The sequence below is a fragment of the Triturus cristatus genome, chromosome 3_2 (genome assembly GCF_964204655.1).
Source record: "Triturus cristatus chromosome 3_2, aTriCri1.1, whole genome shotgun sequence".
Taxonomy (NCBI): Eukaryota; Metazoa; Chordata; class Amphibia; order Caudata; family Salamandridae; genus Triturus; species Triturus cristatus.
The window spans coordinates 86,422,050-86,448,109 of record NC_140584.1 but is presented as its reverse complement, the minus strand read 5'-3'; the positions used below and the strand labels follow the sequence as shown (position 1 = coordinate 86,448,109).

General features: G+C 49.9%; 1 protein-coding gene across 9 annotated transcripts in view; it reads left to right on the top strand.

Moving 5' to 3' along the window:
* Positions 1-26,060, top strand: part of KALRN (kalirin RhoGEF kinase) — a 1,569,312-nt gene that overhangs the window by 1,403,207 nt on the left and 140,045 nt on the right. For all 9 annotated transcript variants that reach the window (XM_085647304.1, XM_085647302.1, XM_085647305.1 and 6 more), the window contains one exon: positions 17,506-17,677. In XM_085647304.1, the coding sequence (XP_085503430.1) occupies positions 17,506-17,677 (172 nt within the window). The remainder of the gene's footprint in view (positions 1-17,505; positions 17,678-26,060) is intronic.

The window sequence follows — 26,060 nt, the reverse complement described above, 5'->3', positions numbered from 1 at the left end:
TGCAGCTATCGCGGCCTCACATCTGAACACAGAGGACTCAAACTCTGTATAAAACTATTAATGTTAGGGTGAGAAATAAACAGTCATAAACTGATCACTATGCACGGCTACCAATACTGGCGCACAAACTGCAATATAAATGTATGTACCACATATTTAGTTTCAATATATATAACCTATATAGTTTTAAAGTTATTCCTACATTCCAAAAATGCTCATTGGCTATATGCAAAGAGCCGTCCACACCCTCATTGGAGGTTTGTTACAACTTTTTATTACATGGTTTCCATTTTAGGTCAAAGCCTACCAGACGCTAAAGACCTCTCTTGGAGACATTCAGAAAGCTGACCTAGGAATGCAATCAGCCCGTTGCGTACCATTGGCTTTGTGGATTGTACTCGCAATTACTTTCGATTTGCTGGCTTTATTTGCTTTAGGCAGTCCAGCTTGAGTTAGTCTTTTCCATTGCCCAACCCTTCTTTACTTCGTTCTTCCTCAAACTCACTTTCTATAAACAGGCCTTTAAATCTTTGTTCTTATCTAGTTACGTTTACTGTGCATTCAAAGTCGGAGGTCAAAATGCACTCCAATCTAACCCACTCAACCCCAATCCAACCTCCTCCCACTCCAATCTACCCACCCCATTCAACCCCAATCTACCTTATTCGAATCCAATCTGCTCCACTTTAACTCCACCCCGATCGACCCCACTTCACTGCATTCTACCCCCACTCTACCCCATCCCTCCCTAATCCAACCCCACTCCAATCAACCCCTGTCTGTTATCTACTCTACTCTAATCCCCCAATCTACCCCACTCCATTCTAATCTACCCCACTCTACTCCACCCCAAACTACATTTCAATCTATCCAACTCCAGTCTACCCCACTCCAATCTACCCCATGTAGTCCACCCAATCTACCTACTGCACAGTATCTGCCCGTGGTGGGAGTGCTGCTGGGCGCTGACTTGGGGAGGGGCAGGGTGGCTGGTAGTAAACTACGGATTATGGCCAAATAGTGGTAAGTAAACATAAATAAAACTAATTTCGTTGCACGCGCTGCATTGCCAAATTCGATGCAGGGCGCAACGAAATTAGTTTTAATTATTTATATGTCTACTTTAACTGACCAGTTAGAGTAGGACCCAGACTGGAGAGAGGAGTTGGGGGAAGCTAGTAGTCTGGATACCTCCCTAGACCATAGCATGTTTTCTTCTCCTACCGTGGCTACGGAGGAGGGAGCTTCTTACGCAGTGGTGTTGCGTAAGGCGGCCAAGGCTCTCAACCTCAAGCTACCTATGGTGGCAGTCGGGACTTACCTCCTGACAGGTGCTTTAACCAGCAGTGAGCTCTTTGGAGCCCCTGCTGCCGTTCAATGAGGCCCTAACGGACATCCTTCTGGGCACCTGGTCCAGGCCCAGCACAGGGGCTCCTGTGGATAGGATGATTGCCCGGCGCCCCGGCTCCGGGTGATCCCACTTTCCTTTCCCAACATCCCACCCCTGAGAGCAGCTTGGTGGTCCAGGCCTCCACGTCAAACGGCGCATTCCCTACTGCACCTCCTGATAGGGAATCCAAGAAGATGGAACATCTTGGGAAGATGTTTTCTTCCTCCAGCTTGGGACTGCCGTCAGTAAACTCCGCATGTCTGTTGGGCTGTTAACCCACTCTATGTGGGATATGGTAGCGCAGGTGCTGCCCCAGTGCCCGGAGGAGGCCGGGCCGTGCTGTCCCGTGCAGCCGCCGAGGGGAAAGTTGCACATAACTGTACTATACGCTATGAACTGGACACTGGCGACTCGCTAGGCAGGACGATTTCAACGTCTGTAGCCCTTTGACGCTATGCCTGGCTGAGGTTAACTGGTTTTTCTGGGTATGTCCAGGCTACCCTAATGGACATGCCCTTTGATGGCTGTCGCCTGTTCGGCGACCTCGGGTAGGTCGCTCCCCCACGCCGCACAGCACCACCTGTGTGCAACTGTCCCTCTGCTCTCATCAGGGCCGTAGGTTCGAGGCCCCTGTGCCTCAGTTGCACTTCTGCCTGCTTGCCCCCTGGTATTGCTGTCTCCCCTCTTGTGTTTTTTTTTTTTTTTTTCCTGTGGCCCTGGTTTGTCTCCTGTCCCCTGGTCCGTTTTTCATTTCCTGTTTTGATCCCCTGTATTACTTTATCACTGTCACTGTTTAACTATTTTCTCTTGTGCCCGATTTTCCACCCGTTTCCTTCCCGTCGCTGTTTCCCGGCGGCCCCGCCCCCTGCTCGCCCATTCGCTACCTCGCACCCGCCTCCCAGCTGCTCCTCCCTCCCACCTCCCCTCATATGGCGGCCGCGCGCTGCAGGCACTACAAAGGCGCGCCTAAGGCAAGCCTGTCTGTGCCTGTCTGCGTCTGTCTGCGCCTGGACCGCGCCCAGCGCCAGAGCCCCTGGCCCACACCAACGCCACGACACCCGACTCCACTACGACTCCAGCACCCTCCTAGCACTCAACGGCAGACGATCATACACCTGCTTCCTGGCCGCCCCGAAGCGCACCCACAGACCTTTCACCTGCCGGCACTGCAGCTTCACCAGCATCCGCCCCGCCTAGCTGCTGACCAGGAAAGAACCCATCCCTCCGATGCATCCTCCTCAACACCCGATCCACCCGCAAACACGCCGTTGAACTCTGGGACCTACTAGACTCCACCTCCCCAGACGTCGCCTTCCTGACGGAGACCTGGCTGAACCCCGCCTCGGCACCCGACATCACCATAGCCGTCCCGGAAGGCTACAAGATCACCCGCAGGGATTGCAGCAACAGAGTAGGAGGAGGAATCGCCATCGTCCACAGGAACACTCTGAGTCTCGACCAACACCGATGACGCCCTCAGCACCGCGGAACACCTGCACTTCCAGATCCACACCGACCCCAACACCACCCTCAAAGGAACCCTAGTCTACAGACCCCCCGGATCCCGTCCACAGTTCAGCGACTCCATTGCTGACTTCATCAGCCCACACACCCTCGCCTCCACGGACTACAACCTCCTCGGGAACCTGAACTTCCACCTCAAGAACAACAACGACACCAACTCCACCACCCTGATCGACAACCTCGGACTCAGACAACTCGTCACAACACCCACCCACTCTGCCGGCCACACACTTGACCCCATCTTCTCCGCAAGCCCCCACGTCTCCATCAACCACACCACCGAACTCCACTGGACCGACCACCGCTGCATCCACTTCACCTTCAAGAAACCCACCACGCACCACCGCACCCAACAGATGCCTCGCCACTGAAGACCAGCTAACCGCCACCCTCACCCAGAGCCCACTCACCGATCCCACTGACCCCGACACCGCCGCCTGCAACCTCACAGTGGATCGACGACTGCACCAACACCCTCACCCCGTTAAAGAAACCCAACAGTCACACCAGCAAGAAAGCCGGCTGGTTCACAGAAGACCTCCAGGCCTCCAAGCAAACCTGACAAACTAGAGAACTGGCTCTGCGAACGAACACCGGACAGCTACGCAGCCCACAAGAACGCCACCCGCAGACACCATCACCTCATCAAATCCGCCAAAAGGGCCTCCTTCAAAGACCGCCTAGACAACAATGCACACAACAGCAAAGAGCTCTTCAACATCGTGAAGGAACTCTCCAACCTCAGCTCCAACACAGACATCCCACCTTTGCAAGACCTGTGCGACTCGCTGGCCACCTTCTTCCACTGCAAGAGTGCAGACATCCGCGACAGCTTCAACTCCACGACCGCCCCTACAACCACTAAGACCTCCGCCCCCACGACCACCACCCGCACCTACCGCATACTCTCGTGGACCAACATCAATGACGACGACACCATCAAGATCAGGAACACCATCCACTCCGGATCTGTCAGACCCATGCCCACACCACATCTTCAACAAAGACCACACAGCCATCGCACCCTATCTCCGGAAAGTCATCAACATCTCCTTCGAGACTGCAACCTTCCCGGAGAGCTGGAAGCATGCCGAGATCAACGCCTTACTCAAGAAACCCAAGGCGGACCCCAAGGACCTCAAGAAATTCCAGCCCATCTCCTTGCTCCCGTTCCTGGCGAAGGTCGAGAAGACCATCAACAAAAAACTGACCCGCTCCCTCGAGGAGAACAGCATCCTGGACCCTTCCCAGTCGGGGTTTCGCAGCAACCACAGCACCGGAACTGCTCTCATCGCCGCCACCGATGACTTCAGGGCCCTGCTGGACAGTAGAGAAACAGTGGCCCTCATCCTCCTGGACCTGTCAGCCGCCTTTGACACGGTCTGCCACCGCACACTATGAACACGCCTCCATGACGCTGGGATCCAAGAGAAGGCCGTGGACTGGACCACCTCCTTCCTCTCTGGCAGAACAGAGCATCCGCCTTCCCCCCCCCCCCCCCTTCTGCTCCGAAGCCACCGAGATCATCTGCGGTGTACCCCAGGGCTCATCCCTCAGCCCTACGCTGTTGAACATCTACATGGCACCGCTCACCCACGTCGCCCGACTGCACGACCTCAACATTATCTCCTACGCCGATGACACCCAGCTGATCCTCTCCCTCACCAAGGACCCACGCACTGCCAAAACCAACCTCCACGAAGGAATGAAGGCCGTCGCCGATTGGATGAGGAACAGCCGAGTGAAGCTGAACTCTGACTAGACGGAGGTCCTCATCCTCTGATCCATCCATTCGGCCTGGGATGACTCCTGGTGGCCGACCGCTCTGGGAACCACTCCAACACACACCGACCACGCACGCAACCTAGGGGGTCATCCTCGACTCTACCCTCTCCATGACTAAACAGGCCAATGCCGTCTCTTCCTCCCTGTTTCAACATGCTCCGCAGGATCTACAAGTGGATCCCCACCGAAACAAGAACGGTCACTCAGGCCCTCGTCAGCAGCAGGTTGGACTACGGAAACGCCCTCTACGCAGGCGCCTCGGCCAAACTCCTGCGACAACTTCAACGCATCCAGAACGCCTCGGCATGCCTGATCCTCGACATCCCTCGCCCCAGCCACATTACTCCCCACCTGAGAGACCTGAACTGGCTCCCCGTCAACAAGAGGATAACCTTCAAGCTCCTCACCCACGCACACATGGCCCTCAACAGACCACTCCGCTTCTACACCACCACCTGCCAGCTACGTTCCGCCGACCTCGCCCTCGCCACAGTCCCCTGCATCCGAAGAGCGACCTCCGGCGGCAGATCGTTCTCCCACCTCACCACCAAGACCTGGAACACCCTCCCCACCCACCTACAGCAGACCCAAGACTGACCTTCCGAAGACTCCTCAAGACCTGGCTCTTTGAGCAGTAGCAGCACCCCACACCCCGAGCGCCTTGAGACCTTCACGGGTAAGTAGTGCGCTTTATAAATGACATGATTGATTGAACGCGCTAGAGCGCTTCAAGGACTCTCGGGCTACGGCCAAGTCCTTGGGCCTCCACCACCTGCCCTGTGCAGTCTACTTTTCGCCCCTTTTGTGGCTACTGAAGGGGTGCCCCACAACGTTCCACCCAGAGCCATAGGCCGGCGCAAACTGTTCAGCCCCTGTGCGGCCGGGGATGTGGGACCCATCGCCATGGGTCTGGGGGCCAGCGAGCGGGCCAGTCCACCACCGCCCCCTCTGCAGCAGCCTCCTAGTCCGACCTTTCAGGACTACCAATCGCCAGTGGGCAGCAGAATTCACCATCACCTCACCCACTGGCGCACCATCACGTTGGACAGGTGGGTTTTGCAAATAGTCCAAAGGAGCTACTCCCTCCCCTTCAAGACTACCCCTCCATCCATGCCACCTCAGCACCATCGCATGTTGGAGGACCATCTGGCCCTTCTCCAACAGGTAGTTTCGGCTCTCTTGGCCAAGGGAGCCGTCGAGCGAGCTCTTGCCCCAGAAATAGATCGTGGTTGCTAATCTCACTACTTTCTGGTGCCCAAGGACAAAGGCCTGCGTCCTATCTTGGATCTCCAGAATGTCAACCGCTTCCTCCGGAAGGAGAAGTTCAAAATGTTGACGCTAGCTCAGGTCGTGTCTGCCCTCGACCCTGGAGACTGAATGGTAGCGTTGGACTTGCAGGACGCTTACTTTCACATCCCCGGCCTGCTGGCATACCGGCGTTACCTGCAGTTCACGGTAGGCCACGAGCACTTTCAGTTTTCCTTGCTCCCCTTTCGCGTTACCAGCGTCCCTCAGGTGTTCAAGAAAGTGATGGCGGTTGCCGCAGCTCATCTGCGCAGATCAGGGGTTCCAGTCTTCCCCTATCTCGACGACTGGCTGTTGACGGCGGGCTCGCCCAGGCAGTCGTCTCCCACCTCCAGACTATGGCGGACCTTCTGCACTCGCTGGGGTTCACTATAAACATGCCGAAGTCACACCTGATTCCCTCTCAGAAGTTCCTTTTCATCGGAGCAGTTCGGGACACAACGCAGTTTCAGGCTTATCCTTCCGAGCAGCGAGTCTGGGATATTTGGGATATGATTCCGATCTTGCAGCCTCTATCCCGGGCTTCAGTCAGAATGACCCTGAGGCTGCGGGGCCTCATGGCCTCCTGCATCCTGCTGGTGGATCATGCCAGATGGCATATGTGGGCTCTGAAGTGGGACCTGAAGTTCCAGTGGGCACATCAGGGGAATCTGTCCGATTGCGTTCAGATCTTGGAGGGCACTGTACGTCAATTGCAGTGGTGGCTAACAAACCAGCATTGGGTCAACGGCCGATTCCTCTCCTGCCCCCCCCGCCCCACCAACCAGAGTACGCAGTGATGATGGATGCATCACTTCTAGGGTGGGAGACGCATGGGAGAGGCGGAGATCAGAGGCCTCTGGTCTCTGGCGGAGTCTGGGCTCCACATCAACCTTCTGGAGCTTTGGCCGATCCGTCTTGCACTGAAAACATTCCTTTCCTCTGTCCGGGTAAGAGTAGTGCAGGTGTTCACGGACACCACCACCGCCATGTGGTACTGCAATAAATAGGTCAGGGTGTGGTCGTGGACCCTATGTCAAGAGATTCTCCATCTCTGGACATGGCTGGAACATCAGGGCATATCCATGGTGGTTCAGCACCTGGCTGGTCCACTGAACGCCAGGGTGGATGAACTCAGCCACAGGTGCATGATGGATCACGAATGGCGTCTTCACTCAAAGGTGGCGCAAGGTCTCTTTCAGCAGTGGGGAGAGCTTTGGTTAGATCTGCCACCGAAGAGAATGTGCAAAGTCAGCAATTCCGCACTTTGGAATTTTGAAAGGCGGCACTCACTAGGAGATGCTTTTTGTCGCAAGTGGAGTTGCGGTCTTCTATTCACCTTTCTGCCTATACCGCTTCTATTTATTTTACGGAGTTTATATAGCGCAAACTTGACCCGAATCGGGTGTCAGAGCTCTTTACATAGCACCAGTTGAGATACATGGAGACACATTCATTTTTGTTAGGCACGGGGAGATTAAGGGATTTGCCCAGAATCACAGGATGTTCTGTGTCCTTGCGAGACTCAAAACCCAGATTCGAGGTCGACCGCCCTAGCCATTAGGCCAACTCCTCTCCCTCTCCTATCGCTATAAAAATGCATACTAATGATTCATTGATGTATATATTTTTTTATATTTTCACAAATATTCGCGACGACGTTGATAGTCACAATGTCCCCGTGATAGTATACGGGGCTGCGCTGGCGGATGCGGCGCAGTCTCGAATATTGCACGCGGTTAAAAAAACAAAACCATTTTGGACATATAACTTCTCTTCCAGGGGATCCTCATCAATAGTCATAAGCATTAGAATATTCCCGCCCATGTGCGGGATCCCGGAAACAGTATATTATATGTGCCCCACATATACATATCCATACATATATACCTATATGTATACACTAGCAAATGCAGCCCCTAACACCCTAGAGCTGAATCATGCTGTAAGGAATTTCCACTACACATTAGAAAAAATAGCATTATAAACATGAGAAACAACATTATAACTTGTTTGGAAACTGTTTTAATGCTTAGAAAACAGCAGAAATTCTTAGAAAACACTGAAAGCATAGGAAGCTCCCAGGCTGCATTGCAAATACCCAGTCTAAAAAGACTGAAAAGCTAACTCATAGCTGTATAGTAAAAACTGACACCGTGCCTTTAAGGCACACCTGACCCCCACCTTCCCATCATGCCTCAGGGGTGACAGTTAGGTCAGTTGTTCTTTCCGGCTCCTTCTAGAAGGATCCTGGCAACAGAGCTCCACTTTTTTTCTGAGTTTGTCAGAAAATATTGTCTATTTTTTCAATTCTTTTTCCCTTACTTCGACGTTTCACAGCTAAGTCAGTAAGAGGCTGCCTTTTTTTAGGCTTTTTTGGGCATTTTTTCCACTTAAAATGCCTTCTCTTTTCGATCCTTGCCCTGCCTGTGGCAAGAAAAAGGCCGCGACTGACTCTCACAGGGTCTGTATCCTGTGTCTGCCGGAGGACCATGATTCCAGCACATGTCCTCACTGCCAGGGCCTGTCCAAAAGAACTTTGAAGGACAGAGAGCGAAGTCTCGCTTATGGCCTGGCACAACCATCTAGAGGCCGATCTCCGGTGAGGAAGGGCTCCAAGAGGCATAAAAAATCATCTAGAAGCAAGTCCTCTCGTCCTTCCGCCTCAGCGTCGGGCTCGGCGCTGGGAAAAGATGTTCCGGTAGGTCATATTTCGAAAAAGAAGTTCTCGACAGCGGGCTCGCCGTCGAGAGCAGGTACGACGTCGACGTCGAAGTCCAGACCGCCATCGGCGACGATCGGCGTCGAGATCCAGAGCGGCGTCGAGATCCAGATCCTCTCCGCCGTCGTCAACCCGGCGACGTTCGGCGTCGAGAGGCACCCCCCCTCCGCCGTCGTCAACCCGGCGACGATCGGCGTCGAGAAGCAGGGAACCTCCGCCGTCGTCAACCAGGCGACGATCGGCGTCGAGGAGCAGAGAGCCTCCGCCGTCGTCAACCCGGCGACGATCGGCGTCGAGGAGCAGAGAGCCTCCGCCGTCGCCAACCCAGCGGCGTTCGGCGTCGAGGAGCAGGGACCCTCCGCCGTCGACATCTCGACGTCGATCGGCGTCGAGGAGCAGGGACCCTCCGCCGTCGTCAACCAGGCGACGACCGGCGTCGAGGAGTGTCACCCCTCCGTCGTCGAGGGCACCATCCCCACCGTCGTCGAGGCTTCATCGACGTTCGACGTCGAAGCAGCAGGATCCTCCGCCGTCGTCCTCCAAGCGGCGTTCGGCGTCGAGGTTGGCATCGGTATCGACGTCGAGAGTGGCAGCATCTCCGCCGGCGTCCCCGCGGCGTCCGGCGTCGAGGGAGAGAGAGCCTCCGTCGTCGGCTTCACATCGCCGCTCGACGTCGAGGCGGCAGGCTTCGCCCACGGAACATGGCCGCCGGTCCACGTCGAGACGGCGTTCGACGTCGAGAGAGTCCCAGCGAGACAGGAGAGGACACCACGGATCGTCGTCAAGACCGCGCTCGACGTCGAGACAGGCCTCAGACAAGTCGGTGGTCCTGGTTACGGAGTCGGCTTCTCGCCACTCCTCCTCCCACTCAGAGGCCTCTCCACGACCAGCAAAGCCACGAGAACCTGCAGCTCAACCCCGTAGGTCTTCTCCTCAGACTCAGACCGTTACTCTGTCGCCCAGATGGCTACTACCAGCACATCATTGGCTAGACTCAGGGCCTACAAGGAGGATGCGGGAATACATCAGCCCAGTGCATGATTCTCCGCTGCAACGCCTGGTGGCGGCTGTGGACAGAGCTAGTCCCCCCAGGCCAGCACGTCCGAGATCTCCGGACTACAGGCGACGCAGATCGCGCTCCCCCAGACGGGAGGAGCGTTCACCTGGGTCAAGGGCGCGTGATCATCACCGGAAGCGCAAAAGGACTCCATCATCGTCCTCTTCCTCGTCCTCCAAGTCCTCCATCAGAAACTATTCTCCCACGCTCACGGACAGCCCAGTGTCCAGGGTCTCTCCCGTAGACGACATCAACACCTACCAGGAAGTGTTGCAGCGGGGAGCACTGAAGCTGGGGATTGAGATGTCAGTCCCCCAAGTCACAACCTCGGTGATTTTTGAAACACTTCACCAAAAGTCTGCCTCTCGTCCGCTGCTGCCTTTGGTCCCAGGAATCATGGAACCAGTCATGGACACTTTTCTCACCCCGGCGACTGTCAAAGCCGTTCCGGCTCGTATCCTAAAAAAATACAAGCCAGCTACCTCTGACCCCGTCTTTGTAAAGACAGACCCACCTGCGGACTCCGTCATAGTGGCAGCTGCCAGGAAGGGTCAGACGGCGTCGGCCTCCTCCTCCGTCCCTCCAGACAAGGAGAGCAGAACCCAGGACTCATGGGGACGCAGGACCTGCTCTTCGGCGGCGGCAGCCCTCAAGATCTCCAGCGCGGCGGCGCTTCTGGGCAGGTACGATAGGGCCCTCTGGGATTCGATGGAACGTTTCAAATCCAAGCTGCCCAAGGAGGACCAAAAGGACTTTGAGGAGATTGTTACTGAAGGGGCACTGGTGGCTAATCAGTCGATTAGCACAGCGGCGGATGGTGCGCTAATATCAGCCCACTCTTATACACACGGCGTCTGCGCCAGGAGGTCGTCCTGGTTGCGTCTGACAGGGCTCAAGCCAGACGCACAGCAACGGATTTTAAACCTCCCGTTCTCTGGCAACTCCCTCTTCGGCACTCACACGGATGAGGAGATGGGGCGCATGAAAACTGAGCTGGACACTCTCAAAGCCGTGGGCTTGGAGAAGAAAAAGGAGTTCAAGCGCCGTTTTCGACCCACCCAACGCAAGGGGCCTCAACAGAGGGTTCAAACCCCTCAGTGGTCTCAGAGCAAACCCCAAGGGAAAACCCAGTTTCGAGGCGGAAAGTCTGGCAGAGGCAGAGGTGGACACCAACAACAGTCCTCCACTGCCACAAGAGGAGGAAAGTCATGAGCTGTGGCTTCCTCTACGACCGTTGCCCACTCCAGTGGGAGGAAGTGCGTCGCAACATCTAGCAGAGTGGGTCAGCATCACAAAAGATCGCTGGGTGCTGAATATACTGCGTCATGGATATGCGCTACGTTTTCGAGCGCTTCCCAGAGACATCCCGCCAAAGAGGTCCCGTCCTCACCACCTAAACCTACTCAAGCAGGAAGTGAGGTCCCTTCTGCAAAAGCATGCCATAGAAAGGGTTCCTCCTTCACAGGTCGGAAAAGGAGTGTACTCCCGGTACTTCCTGGTGCCCAAGAAAGATCAAGAGCACAAGTTTCGGCCGATTCTGGACCTTCGTCTCCTAAACAAAGTCATCGTCAAGGAGAAGTTCCGTATGTTGGCGCTTCACCAAATATGTCCACATCTACAAGTCGGAGATTGGATGTGTTCGGTGGACCTCCAAGATGCGTATTTTCACATTCCAATAGCAAAGCATCACCGCAGGTACCTGCGGTTTGTGGTTGGAGACAAGCACTACCAGTACAAAGTGCTTCCATTCGGACTCAAGTCGGCCCCGCGAGTCTTCACCAAATGTATGGCAGTGGTGGCGGCCTGCCTACACAAGCAGGGTCTCTTCGTCTACCCGTACCTGGACGACTGGTTACTGAAGGCTCCAACCCAGCAACAGGTGAAGAAAGACTTCCAAATCTGTCTAAGGCAGTTGCACGCTCTCGGCCTTCACGTCAACATGGCGAAGTCCGTGCAGCGGCCTACTCAGTCCATCCACTACCTTGGCTCCGTTCTGGACACAAGCGTGGGAAGAGCGTATCCTTCGGAGGAGAGACTGTCTTCAATGAAGAAAAAATGCAGGCTTATGCAGCAGATGCGGAGGCCGTCAGTTCGGCAGGTAGCATCTCTGCTGGGTTCCATGGCGTCCTGCATTTTTCTGATTCCCCACGCCAGGCTGCGGATGAGACCTTTGCAGCAAGCTCTGGAGGATCAATGGGATCAGTCCACAGGTCGTTGGGGAGATCGGATCTCTCTCCCCCAGGTAGCGAAATCTTCCCTAACATGGTGGACTCGTCAGAACAATCTGTTGGTGGGAGTCCCGTTTCACCAGCCACTTCCGGTGCAATCAGTGGTGACAGACGCGTCGCTACAAGGATGGGGAGCCCACATGGGGTGCCTCCAGATACAAGGTCAGTGGTCTGCAAAAGAACAGGGCTACCACATAAATATGCTAGAGCTTCGGGCAGTCCACCTTGCTCTAAAAGCGTTCCTCCCAGCAATCGAGACCAACTCAATCCTGGTGCAGACCGACAACACCACGACCATGTTTTACCTGAACAAACAGGGCGGGACTCGGTCACGGCCCCTCTCCCTGGAGGCGCAGGCGATCTGGCACTGGCTGCTTGCCCGGAACCTCTCGGTGGTGGCAGTACACCTTCCAGGGGAATTGAATATCAAGGCAGACGCACTCAGCAGGCATTTCGAAGATCAGCCCGACTGGGTGCTGCACGACGACGTGGTGGCGGACCTGTTCCGTTGGTGGGGTCGTCCAAACATCGATCTGTTTGCAGACGACGAAAATTCAAAATGCCACGCCTTCGCGTCCAGATTCCACCGTCCAGGGACCAGGGGGAATGCTCTTTTGATGGACTGGTCAGGGACATTTGCCTACGCCTTTCCGCCCCTGCCTCTGATTCCGAAGGTGGTATCCAAGCTGCTCAGATCCGACATGAAGATGATCCTCATAGCTCCGGACTGGCCGCGCCAGTGGTGGTACCCGGACCTTCTTCATCTCTCGGTTCGACCTCACAGGCGGCTGCCTTGCAGGCCGGACTTGCTGTCCAAGATGGGCGGGAGGATTCTGCATCCCAACCTTCCCTCACTGAACTTAACGGCATGGCTCCTGAGGTCCTGCAATACGGACATTTAGGTCTACCTCCTGACTGCATGCATATTCTCAAGGAAGCGAAGCGACCCTCCACAAGAGCGTCTTATGCGTTTAAGTGGAAGAGGTTCTTCATTTGGTGTAGGGAAAATCACCATGATCCTACAAAGGGGCAGGAGGACGTCATCCTTCCGTACCTCCTTCACTTAGCTAGATCAGGCTTGAAGTATGCATCCATCAGGGTCCATTTGTCTGCCATTACAGCTTACAGGAGGTCTCCCAGTCAACCTTCTTTTTTCCAGATGCAGGTGGTCAAGGACTTCTTGCAGGGGTTGAAAAAAGTTTACCCCCCTGTTCGAAACCATTCACCTCCGTGGGAGTTGAACTTAGTGTTATCCAAGTTGATGGGCCCACCTTTTGAGCCGATCCACAAAGCTTCTTTACAGCATCTGTCATGGAAGGCGGCTTTTCTGGTAGCCATTACATCGGCACGCAGAGTAAGCGAAATCCAGGCTCTGTGTACTAAAGAGCCGTACACAGTTTTTCACCAGCACAAAGTGGTCTTAAGGGCACATCCATCCTTTCTCCCTAAGGTAGTGTCTGATTTTCATATTAATCAGTCCATTTCTCTGCCATCCTTCTTCCCGAATCCAGCGACCCCGGCTGAGCGGTCGCTCCACTCCTTAGACCTCAAAAGGGTACTTAAATTCTACCTGGCAAGTACCAGAGGCATTAGGAAGACGGACCAGCTGTTTGTCAACTATGGCGCCATGAGAACAGGCTTCCCAGCAGCTAAGCGATCCATTTCCAGATGGATTGTTTCTTGCATTACCCTAGCCTACCAGCTGGCGAAAAGGCCCTTACCTTTGGCCCCTAAGGCCCATTCTACTAGGGGGAAAGCGGCCACAGTAGCTTTCCTGCATGACGTTCCTATGGCAGAGATCTGCAAGGCGGCCACTTGGAAATCGGTCCATACTTTTACCAGGCACTACTGCCTCGAATCCGATTCCAGGGCGGATGCCCAAGTAGGCCAAGCCTCCTTGAGGAACCTGTTTGGGTAGCTGAGCTATCTGAGCATACTGTCCCTTCTCTGTTTTTTTCTTTCCTTTGCCCGCAGGGAGATGAGGTGAGGCTCGCTATTCTATTCTAATGCTTATGACTATTGATGAGGATCCCCTGGAAGAGAAGGATTAGTTACTTACCTGTAATCCTAGTTCTCTTCCAGGGGTATCCTCATCAAAGTCATAAGCAACCCTCCCGCCTCCCCGGGCAAAGGTGTGATAGTTTTCAGAGGTTATTATTTTCTTTGTGCCATGACTTTTCAGTCTCCGCAAAGAACAACTGACCTAACTGTCACCCCTGAGGCATGATGGGAAGGTGGGGGTCAGGTGTGCCTTAAAGGCACGGTGTCAGTTTTTACTATACAGCTATGAGTTAGCTTTTCAGTCTTTTTAGACTGGGTATTTGCAATGCAGCCTGGGAGCTTCCTATGCTTTCAGTGTTTTCTAAGAATTTCTGCTGTTTTCTAAGCATTAAAACAGTTTCCAAACAAGTTATAATGTTGTTTCTCATGTTTATAATGCTATTTTTTCTAATGTGTAGTGGAAATTCCTTACAGCATGATTCAGCTCTAGGGTGTTAGGGGCTGCATTTGCTAGTGTATACATATAGGTATATATGTATGGATATGTATATGTGGGGCACATATAATATACTGTTTCCGGGATCCCGCACATGGGCGGGAATATTCTAATGCTTATGACTTTGATGAGGATACCCCTGGAAGAGAACTAGGATTACAGGTAAGTAACTAATCCTTCTGTCATTAACAGCTCCATTTCTCAACCATGGGGTCAGAGTATCTCCACCCTGACTCCTTATGTGGGCTTTCACACAGATTTTCAGCCCCGGAAACTGTTCCCGAGCAATAAAATGGCAGCTACAACTTTCTGTTCAGGTCCGTCCAGCCAATCAGGGCATTCCCGTTGGCATGTGCATTCCGCGATTCATTGCGAAACCTTCAGGAAATATCAGCGCCCAGAGATATCACTATAATTTGAAACTTCCATTTCTCAAACTACTGAACAGATTTACACGAACTAAGCAAAAGGAGCTTCCTTGAACCAACATCTACTCCCTGCCAAATCTGGTGTAAGTTCATTCAGCGGTTTGGGTTGTAGAGGTGGCTAAAAGTTCCTATGGGAATTAACAATACAAAAGCAACCTTATTTTGCCCCCAAATTCTCGGTCCCACTGCATCGATCACCCCCAAACTTTACCAATCAGTAGTCCCCAGGTGACATTTGTTTGGGCAAAGTTTCATGCAGAGTGGTCAAAAGACGCCAAAGTTATAACCAAGTCAAAGAATGTTGAAGATCAAGCATGACAGGGCCCAAGTCATTCTTTTGGCTCCGAACTGGGCACGAAGTCTGGTATCCCAAGCTTTTACACATGGCCATCGATCCTCCGATCCGACTGCCTCTTCGGGAGGATCTTCTGTCGCAGCAGTAGGGAATGGTCCTACACCCGAACCTGTCCAGTCTCCACCTCCTTGCATGGAATTTGAGCGGCGACTGTTGACGGCCTTTGACCTTCCGAGGTCTGTGAAATTCTCTTGGCAGCCAGGCGTCCCTCCACTAAGACTGTATACACCTGCGAATGGAACACATTTATGGCATGGTGCACAGCAAAGGCTGTGGATCCCCTTTTTGCCCCTCTTTCTGAGGTTCTCTTGTTCCTTCTGTCTTTGGTCCAGCAGTGCTCTGCTCTGAAGGGATACCTCTCAACCATTTCAGCCTTCTCTTTTCAAGTCCCTTGTTGTAAATTCATTTCCTAAGGGCATTACTCATCTTTTTCCTCCTGTTCCCTTCGTAATGCCTCAGTGGGACTTGAACTTGGTTCTTACTTACCTTATTTGCGCTCCCTCTGAGCTGCTTCATAACTGTCCTCTCGGACACCTTACTTTAAAGACTGCTTTTCTGGTTGCCATCACCTCTGCTCGCAGGGTGAGTGAGGTCCAAGCTCTTTCTTCAAAGCCTACTTTTCTGGCTGTTCATCCAGATACGGTCGTCCTCCGAACTAGTCCTTGCTTTCTTCCCAAGGTGGTTACTACTTTCCACATTGGTAAAACCATCACTTAGTACACCTTCTTTCCGCCTCCTCATCCTTCTAAGGAGAAAGAGAGGCTCCACCATCTGGATCCAAAACGTGCGCTTTCCTTTTATTTGGATCGCACCAAGCAATTCCGGGTGAATGACCAGCTCTTTGTTGGCTACGTGGGAGCAAAAAAAGGTTGGGCCGTGCACAAACGGACCATCTTTAGGTGGGAAGTTTTGTGCATCAAAGCTTGCTATTCTTTGGCAAAGAAGGAGCCTCCAGGGGGACTGCGTGCCCATTCCACCAGAGCGATGGCAGCTACCACTGCTTTGTGACGGGGAGATCTGTCAGGCAGCTACGTGGGCATCTCTGCACACGTTCACAAAACACTACTGCCTCTGGACAGTGAAGTCAGGAGAGACTGCTTCTTTGACCGTTCTGTTCTCCAGGACTTTCTGGTGTGAACTTGGTTCAAAGACCCACCTCCAGGGTTGGTATTGCTGGGGTATCTATTCTGAAGTAAGGAATCTATAACTAATTGTCGGTAACGATATATCTGTAAGAGACATAGATTAGTTCTAGATTCCTTACCGCCCCACCCCTCCTCCCTGTTCTGCGAACTGACTTCTAGGGGCAGGGAATTCCTTTCAGGGCCCTAGTTTTGTGAACCAGTGGTCGGTGTCTTGCATGGCTCTGCTCTTCTTGGGTTGAAATGTTGTGTAAAAGAACGGACGTCAGTGTGCGAGGGCGGCATCTAAGTAGCTACCACGAAGCGTCACCCTGGCGACCACGATGCCAATGACTAACGCGGAGCCGACTGACGCCACCTTTCGACTCGTATGGGTACAGCTGACGAAAAATTGTCCGGATCCAGTCTGACGCCCGGGGGTAATTCTAAGGTAATGAATCTATAACTAATCTGTCTCTTACAGATTTATTGTTACCGAAGGTAAATAACTTGTTTGTACCAGACTACACCAGGTATCTTGCTAAGGACAAGCTTGCTGATTTATGTGTGTGAGATAATTTTCTGCTAGTGACAGTTGCTTGTAGGTGCTGACACACTTTGGGCAGAGAGAACCTTGCCAGAGCTGGGCTTTATTAGATAGTGCAAAATAGAGTTGAAGTCAAACGTTCATACCTGGAGTGCTAAGTGGTTTATTTTCGCCCGGGCCATGGTCTTCATCTGTTCTTTATCTGTTGCGCTGGAAGGTTTCATTACCAGTTTGGAAAGTAACTGTTCGAAGTCTCTATTTCGCTGGCTATCATCGGAATACCTAAAGGGAGAAAGGGACTATGTTGAAACCAGGTTTGTACCTAAGGATGATACATTTACAGCCAACTCATCAAGAATGCTTGCCACTGGTTATATGCAGACATAGGAGTATTTTCTAAATTTAAAGTTCATGATAATTGAAGGCTTTGCATGGGGGTCACTTAAGTTTGTTAACTTTGGACTAAGGCAGATAATTATACCAAAAAGATGCAAAAGTAACTAAATTCCATATATTACAGCATCCTTTGATACAGGGAGACATGTGACTTTCTTCAATCTATTTCAGATGAATTACCTGATCATGGAGGAAAACGTTGATAACGATCCCTGCAAGTTCATTCTCATGAGCCGTGAGACATCAGAACGAGTGATTTTACAGGCTGCCAATGCAGACATTAAACAGGCTTGGGTACAGGACATAAGCCAGGTCCTAGAAACCCAGCGAGACTTTTTAAATGGTGAGTACATGCCTTTGCCTGTCAAGGTTGTCTATCATCCATGATCACTAGTTAGCAGCGTGCTTAAGTAATTACTCAAGGCACGGGCATCCGCCTCCATATTCAATCCTTAACCAGATATCTTTGACAAATGAGAGCATGGAAGAACATAAGAGACTACCCATGAGATTTGTAGTGCATGGAAGGACAGGATGGGGTTCAATGGAAGAAAGTACATCTTTCTTATGTCCCATATCTTTGTGATGGACTATGTTGATTGTGACGCCAGGAAGCATCAGCAAGAGTTCCAACTGTTCTGGTGTGCTATTTGTTCCAAGTGTAAAAATATAGAGTATCTGACATTACCTAATGAGAACACCCGGGACACTGCTGCTACGTTCGCTTTCATCTACTTTCTTTAATGATTTTAGCCGGTATTTTTGAAAATGTTCATATATCCTGTTTCCTGATGCATTCAGGGAAGTTAAATTCTCTTGTAGGTGGTCGAATGGACATCATTTTTACTCCTATGTAGACACTTTGAAAGCAAAAGCATTGCAAGGGAGGCACACATTTATAAGATGACTTCCAGTGTGCCTCATTTGGATGTCAAGAGAGTTGAGGACAGATGTCAGTTTGACTCGGTTAAGTAAAAAGACAGACCATCAGATCGTGTGTTAGAGGTGGATTCTGGAAGAGAACCTTGGAGTCCAACTTCACATTATCTATTTTTATTATTTTGTTTTAGGTTTTTGTGATGTATAGACTGAGCTTCAACAAGCAACTAAATGCTGCTTGTGGTCAAGAGAGTACAGTAAAGGATGCTAGTTATTGTGAGACATCTAGGAGGTTGCATACACCATACGGGTGCTGGATTGCTGATACCAAACCAAAGACGAGATGCGGTATTTGGGAGTAAAAATCGTTCCGAATATAGATATGATAGCCAAGGTCAATCTTTTGAATATTCTAAGAGATACAAAAACTAATGAAATCCTGGGATCACCTTACCTGGACTATGTTGGGTAGAGTTAATTTGATAAAGATGACAATCCTACCAAAAACAACAATCCTTTTCAACACCACCCCATTACATTTTGAGAAACAAATAATTGATAGATTTCAGCAATCTATCAATTCATTTGTGTGGGACTATAAAGCAATTAGGATATCTTGGAAAAAGCTAAGACGGAGAAGGGAAAAAGGTGGTCTCGCACTCCCAGATATTCAATATTATGCTTGGGCTTTCCAGCTAACTTATTCAAGAATGTTGTTAAAATCTCCAGATTTATCAGGAAGAGTGAAAATGTTTTTGGCCATGTTGGAACAAGCGGGACTTCCACATGAAGGCTTTCTTTTTAAATATGGAAACAAAAAGTTCTTCAAGAAAGTAAGACTGAAAGTCTTATGGAGTGCAGCTCAAGTATGGACCAGAATTAAAAAACTAACAGGTCTAGAATACCATTCAAGGTTGGCTCCATTGTGAGATAGCCCGGGGGCACCAAGCTGCCTGAAACATATGCTGGCCGTCCTTTTAAAAAGAGCAGGGTTATTGATATGGGGAGACTTAGCTGTAGAAGGCTCTCTTGCCTTGGGCATCACTTAATGTTTACAATTAAAGAGCTGATCCCAGAACCTTAAAAACCCATAGGTCTGGGGAATTCTCTGGAAGAACATTTAGAAATAAAGCTAGCAGGGAAGAAAGAGGTATCATTCGTTTATTGGGCAATTGAAGAGGCCATAGATGGGGATTTTAGATTAGCTGGTGAGTTGTGGGTAGAATCCATCCTGGAGACAGATTGGGTAGATCTGTGGCAAATTTCTTATAGCACCTTGTTCTCAGTCAATAAAGCCAGCTTGGCTGAGAAGAAACCATTACTTCACCACACATAGGGCTTATCTATCCCCAGTGAGACTTTCTAAAATGACCAATGGTCCACCTGCTAGATGCAAAAAATGCGACATGGAAAATGCCCCTGATATACATATGTTCTGGGCTTGCCCTGCCATTTCTGAATTCTGGGAATAAGTCGGGAACTCCTTAACGACTATCTTGGGATACCCAGTACAAATTTCCCTCAGGCTCCTCATTCTTGGCATATTAAGTGAAATCACAGGCCCCAAGAGGTTTTCTATTTTTTGCCATATTGCTGGCCAGATTGGAAATATGCAAGACATGGGCTGAGGCCTTACCCCCCACACACTCTGATTGGCTATCCTCCTTGCATAAAACATATAAGACCAATTTGGCCAGATTGAAAAACAGTAAGAAGAGAGCCATTTGGGATTGCCTGTTAAATTGGACTTTAGTTTAGATAGCCATTACTGTTATGTTTTGAGAAGACCATCCATATAACCCCTTATCGTCCTATGATTAAGCCTCATGGGAAGCTCTTTGACTGCTTTCTGCTGCAGCCATTTTAACCAGTATCCTCTCGTGATGGCCACTCTCACAGATTTTGGACATGCATATTCGTCTATATTTTACACACTTCTTTCTTGTAGTAACTTGGAGCCGTATCACATGCATTTTATAAGAAAAATATAGAAAACTGAGCCGGTAAAATGTATCCAGTTTCTGCTTTTTGTACGACAAGCTAATGAATATCTAGGTTTTGATCCAAATGTAGGGCTCATTAGTGGTTTCGGAAACGCAATCTTACCCCCTGGTAAATACTGATACAGCAGCGTGCTGCATATACCGGATGTGATATTGAACCATTATTCTGAGTGTCCCTCCACAAAAAGAGGCATAACTTCTGATTGGTGCTGTACTGTACAATTATTCCTTTCTTTGCCTCTTTCGGAGCAGTAGCCCCTTCAGTTTTCACTAGGCTTTTCTTGGTGAATTGGGAATTACAGGATGTGTTATGCACAACTTGTAAACCCCATTTGAACTTTTGTCAAGTTTACATCTGAGCTTGGAATGAGCTCCTTTGTCTCAAATATTTAGCATAAAGATTTGCACTGAGTGAAAAATGTAGCATGCTGATTTTGACGCTTGTGGTGCTAACCTAATAAACCACAAAATAGTTTTGTTCCACTTCTCAAATGTGACTAACGAAAACATATAGATCCAAATTGTATTTTATACCATTCTTTACCATGTTAGCAAAAACATAGTAAACAACGATGTTTAATAAACATATCACTTTCCAAACTAACTTACTTTTATCTGAGCACTTAACTTGCACCAAATAAACATGGCGTCAGTTGTGCTTGGAAGTGTCTACTCCATGCTTTATTTCCAATACGAATCTAAGAAAGAGTGGCCTAAACAAATATAATAGTTTTTAGGAGACAACGTTAAACACATTAACATCAGTTTTTCATAAACCTAGAACTGCATAATGCTCACATTATGCCATCCTAAGGTTTGAAAAATAAGCAGAGTTTTCAAGTTCAAAAGTACCTGCCATTCATTACATAATGTATTGCCAACAAAGCTTACATTACATGAGCCTTATTGAAATGTGAATGAATCAGTAAATAGCCACAACATATTAATACCAACTTGTATCCTTGGCCTTAGTGAATCTTCCCAAATGTCAAATAGTCTCAGCACCCTTCCCCACAAAACGAAAGACCCGAGCCTGTTTACTCCTTGATTATACCTAAGATGCTTCCTATTGTAGTGCGTCCCGCCTGCCCAGTTAGTGTCTGGATGATACCAATTAGAGGGAAAAGCAAGGGGTTCTTTGTGTTTTTAACACAATATAATCACAAATGATTTAACATGCCAAACTGCAATTTCAGGACCTTATGTTAGTGGTGGGAAGTTACCATTTACACTGCTTTTGCCATATTGACAAGTTAATGAATTTAAAATATCCCTACATGAGTACTACAGGCTTCATTGAGAAGAGGACAGTCGTCAAAAACTGTCAGATGTTCCATCTGACCTCCACTCTGTTCCCTAGCCTCATTTTAAATTTCAGGGAAATGTGGGGTTCAAGAGTTTGGAGCTGCTGGTAGCTTCATTGTTGTGAAAGCCTTGTGGTGAAGTCAACGCCAGCAGGAATGGCATTGCTTCTAGTGACATGCCCGTCGGCAACCATTGTTTCTAGATTTGCTATGTCAGCCTCAGTCTTCAGGGTCTGTGATTTGAAATAATATAAATGAAGGCAGTCCAAGTGGAAAGGTGGTCTTTCTGCCACATTTTTCCCCTCTATGCCAGTTTTTGTCTACTGCAGAGGCGGACAGCTCTAGATTTGTTAACCGTGCTGGGGTGGTTGAGGTGATGTCTCCTCTGCACATGTCATATGGCTGCTTACCCATTAAATATAAAGATCTACTTTTGCAAACTTAGTAGGCAAGAACAAATAGTCAGTTACCCCACATGAGCTTAAGCAGCACTTTAAATCTCATGCTCCTCTCTCATAGTAAATTTGCTGAAAAGATTTCCCAGAAACTCCTTCATCAGCATTGTCCTCCTTGCCTAGTGCTAGCTTATTTCATATGTGAGAGACTTTGAATAGTGACTGCCGGGGGAGCTGATAATAGTCCATCACACCACTCTTCGCATAGCTATAGAAACTTTCTTTTTTCAAAGACCTTACTGCTGTTTTCAAAATAAAGCAGTTGTTATACTAATTCTTCGTTTTTTTCTGTCTTTTTCATTCTTCCGTATAACTCTGTGCTTTTCTTCCCTGAACGCGTGCCTTCATTTCCTTCTCCTAGTAAGTCTGTTTTCTACCTCTATTTGCATCTGTGAGCTATGGCAGTAACCATGATGTGTCCAATCCACTCCATTACTATGCATGTATCACTCCACTTAAGCATCAAGGGTGGGCTCTAAAATGCAACTCCAGCGCACAGTGTTTGTGATTGTTCTTGAGGAAACCTGTTAGTCTCACTGGGCTGTAAAAGCTAACCGCATGTACACTTTGATCCTCCACAGAAGAGCAGTAAGGCCTTGTCAAATACACTTATGAATATTAAGGTGCCCTCTCATTGGAAGCAAGTACATTGAGCTGTTGCCCTATTTACCAGATTTGCCAGGGGTTCTCTTCTTGAAAAGGTTTTCTATTTTGAGTACTGGATGAGAGACCTATGTATGAAAGGGGGAAAATTATGAAATCTGTTAGTCCGAAGACCACCACTTTGCAAAGAAATATATTGTTTTAACAAATATGTCTGTAAGCTTCCACACAGAACGTATCACTCCTTGGTGCAAGCAATCCACTTAAATGAAAGAAAGATCAGAATTTAGGTTGACCAGACACCGTGAACAAGGCTGCCAAGGTGGGGTATAATTGCAGCTCATATTTTTGTTGGAAACTGTGGCTTCTAAAGTGAAATATAAGATCTCGCTTTCTGAAGATATTTGTAATCCTAAATCTAGGGTGTCCAGGTGAGCAGAAGCCTTGCCAGATATTCAGGATAGCCACATGAGGTAGATTTACCTACAATTATTGTAAATGGAATGTATTTATACACTGAGCAGTTATTCAGACAATTAATGTGGATCCTGCCATAATGAGACCTACACTGCACAGCCCTTACTTGAATTGTATATTCTTTGACCACTTCCTCCCCCCCCCCCCCCCCCCTTTTTCCCCATTGTTATCCTTGCAAGGCCCAAGGGCTCTTTTAGTTCAGTTCATAGACTTTAATTTCCAATCTTACCCATCTAATATCGGGGGCATCTAGAGCAGCTCATGAATTAATTTTGGTTGTTCTCCACATAGGCTCTAGCCTGGAAGAAGCTTTTGATGTATGCAGCGGATCTTTGTCCTGCTGTGCCTCGCTGGGTTAGATGACACGTTCTTCACTTAAAGGAGATAGGTAGCCAAGAGGGGGCCCGTTTTAGACATTTTTTTATATTGAGGCATTGGGTAATTTAATTCCACTGATCGGATGTTGATAAATATGCACTTATAAATAGAGTGATGCTGATTGCATATTGGTGCCACAACCAGTTGTTTGTGTCACTGAAATGGTGCTGTTCTGGAGCACTTAAAATGTGTGCCACAGTATTTAAAACAAAATTGCTACGCTCCCAAAAGTGTGGCAGTAAACACAACCACGATCGTGCATCTGACTCCCTTACTGCCATTTAGCGTCAGTACTCACCTGGATTTCACACACTATAATTCCCCTTAACCCCTTCGACGCGCATGACGGAACGGTTCCGTCATGCACGTCGGTTGCGCTGTGCGCATGACGGAACCGTTCCGTCATGGCCCCGCCCGCGCACGGAACCTTCAGCGTGGCGCGGAAATCCGCGCCGCGCTGAAAGGGTTAAATTGTTGGTGTCTGTGGAGAGGTACAAATTGGTTCAAATACACAATGGCTCACATGGTGACCGTGACTGGAATGAGTGTGTGTGAAGTTTTGGGTGTTCTACAGGATATGGTTGTGGGGCTTTATCGTAGAGTACCCTTGCAAACACCGTCTTGGGTCCAATCAGACTCATTAGTCCACCTTAAGCTCCACTCTGGGTAGCTGTGGCTTCGAGCAGCAAGGCTAAACAAAGGAACTAGCTGTAAAACATTTTTCTGATGGATACATCTGCCAGTGGATTTCTCACTTTGTGAATATCTCCTGCGCCAGCAACATTCAGAAACTTTTGTAGCAGTCCACACCGATGAGGTTGAAGACGACGTCACAGAGACTCGGCTCCGCTCGCGACTCCGCTGATGTCATTGGCTCCATAAGAAGACCTCGTCGGCGTGATGACGTCCGTTCCCTTTTTTCCGTGCCGTTGACACTTAACGGTTTTCGGGACTCTCTCTGTAGCTGTATTTGATACTTAGTTTTCTGCTGGTATCTCTTTCTCTCTTGTCTTCAGCTGAAACTGACGACGAAGAAGTCTGGTTTCAAGCCTTGCCGAGAGTGCAGTAAGCACATGTCAATAGCGGATCTGCATGAAGACTGCGTATGAGGTCTTTCATCGGACCATGATGTAGATGGATGTTCTTCTTGTTGCAAGATGAGCTCAAAGGCTCTAAAGGAGAGGGAAGCCAAATTGTTCATCGCCAGGATGAAAAAGGAGAAAAGGGGCCAGAGAAGGTCGAGGTCGAAGTCTTGCTTCTAAGTCCAAGAAGTACAAGAAAAAGAAGAGGCATGGATCTCGACATCGCTCGGATAGGGATACAGCTCCGAGATCAACCTCGCCCTCCCAACGCCGTAAGGACTTTGTATCTCCTTCACCTGTTCCTGATTCTCCTGTTGGCCTGTCATCACTTGTGGCTTCACCGGAGCATTCTCCGGCACCGGCTCCATCTCAGACGCCGGCTCCATCTCCAGCTTCCTCTCCTGAATTGATTGAGGAGCTTCCAGCTCCGGGTGAGCCTTCGGCTCCGCAGATTCCACGGTCGGCCCGAGTCCGGTGATGCCTGAGCCATATCCATCGTTTCCAGGCCCAGGTCAGGATCCGACGCATTATCTTAAAGCTATGTATGGGGTCTTCTCCAGAGCCTTGTACCCCTCTGGTGCACTTTCGGGTCCTATGGCCTTCAGTTTGGGAGTTCCCCAAGCTTATCCTCAGGCTCCCTTCATGCCAGTTTTTCCGGCGACGCCGTCTTTGCATCTACTGGTGCCGAGGACATCGACGCCGCTTCCTTCACCGGCGTCGAGTCGACCTCGTTCGATGCTAGCTGTTCCTTTGGATCCGCGCTCGATGCTGGCTCCGGCGCCGTCTGATTCGGTCACGGCGCCGCCGACTCCTGCTGTGAGGATCAGATCTAGGAGGGAGGCCCAAAGGGTACTGGAGGAACAGAGGTACCTGATGGAGGAAGTAGAACAAGGTGAGCTGATGGAGTCGGACGATGTGTTTGATGAATTGAAGGAGGCTAGTGGCCTGGATTTGTTGCCTGAATGGCAGATTACTCCTCCTGCTGATGCTCCTTCAAAGGATGTGGCTCCATACCATGCTGTTATTAAGAAGGCGGCTGAACTTCTAGATCTGCAGTTGCCATCTGCAGAGTTTAAGCCGAACATCCGGACAGAGGTTCTACACTCTCCTTCCTCTGCATCGGAGCCTTTGCTCCCTTTTAATGACGCCATTATAGAACTGGTAATGGAAGTATGGCATAAGCCCTTCTCTGCTCCTGCAGTTTCTAAGGTCATTGCTAGGAGGTACAGGGCAGCTCCAGGGGACCCAGACTTTTTAACATCTCATCCTTCCCCGGAGAGTCTGGTGGTTGAGGCTGCCTATTTCAGAAAATCTACAGGTGCTTTTCCCCAAGTCCCGAGTGACAGGGATGCGAAGAAATTAGACCAGTCGGCTAAGAAGGTCTTCTCTTCTGCCAGTATGGCCTTAAAATCGATGAATGCCACCTGTCTTTTGGGCCGGTATATCCATGCTCTTATGGATTCAGCAAAGCAATTGGCCCCAAAACTGTCAGAAAAGGATAGGATGAACTTTAATGAGGTCCTGTCGGATACCCAAGCGGCTGCA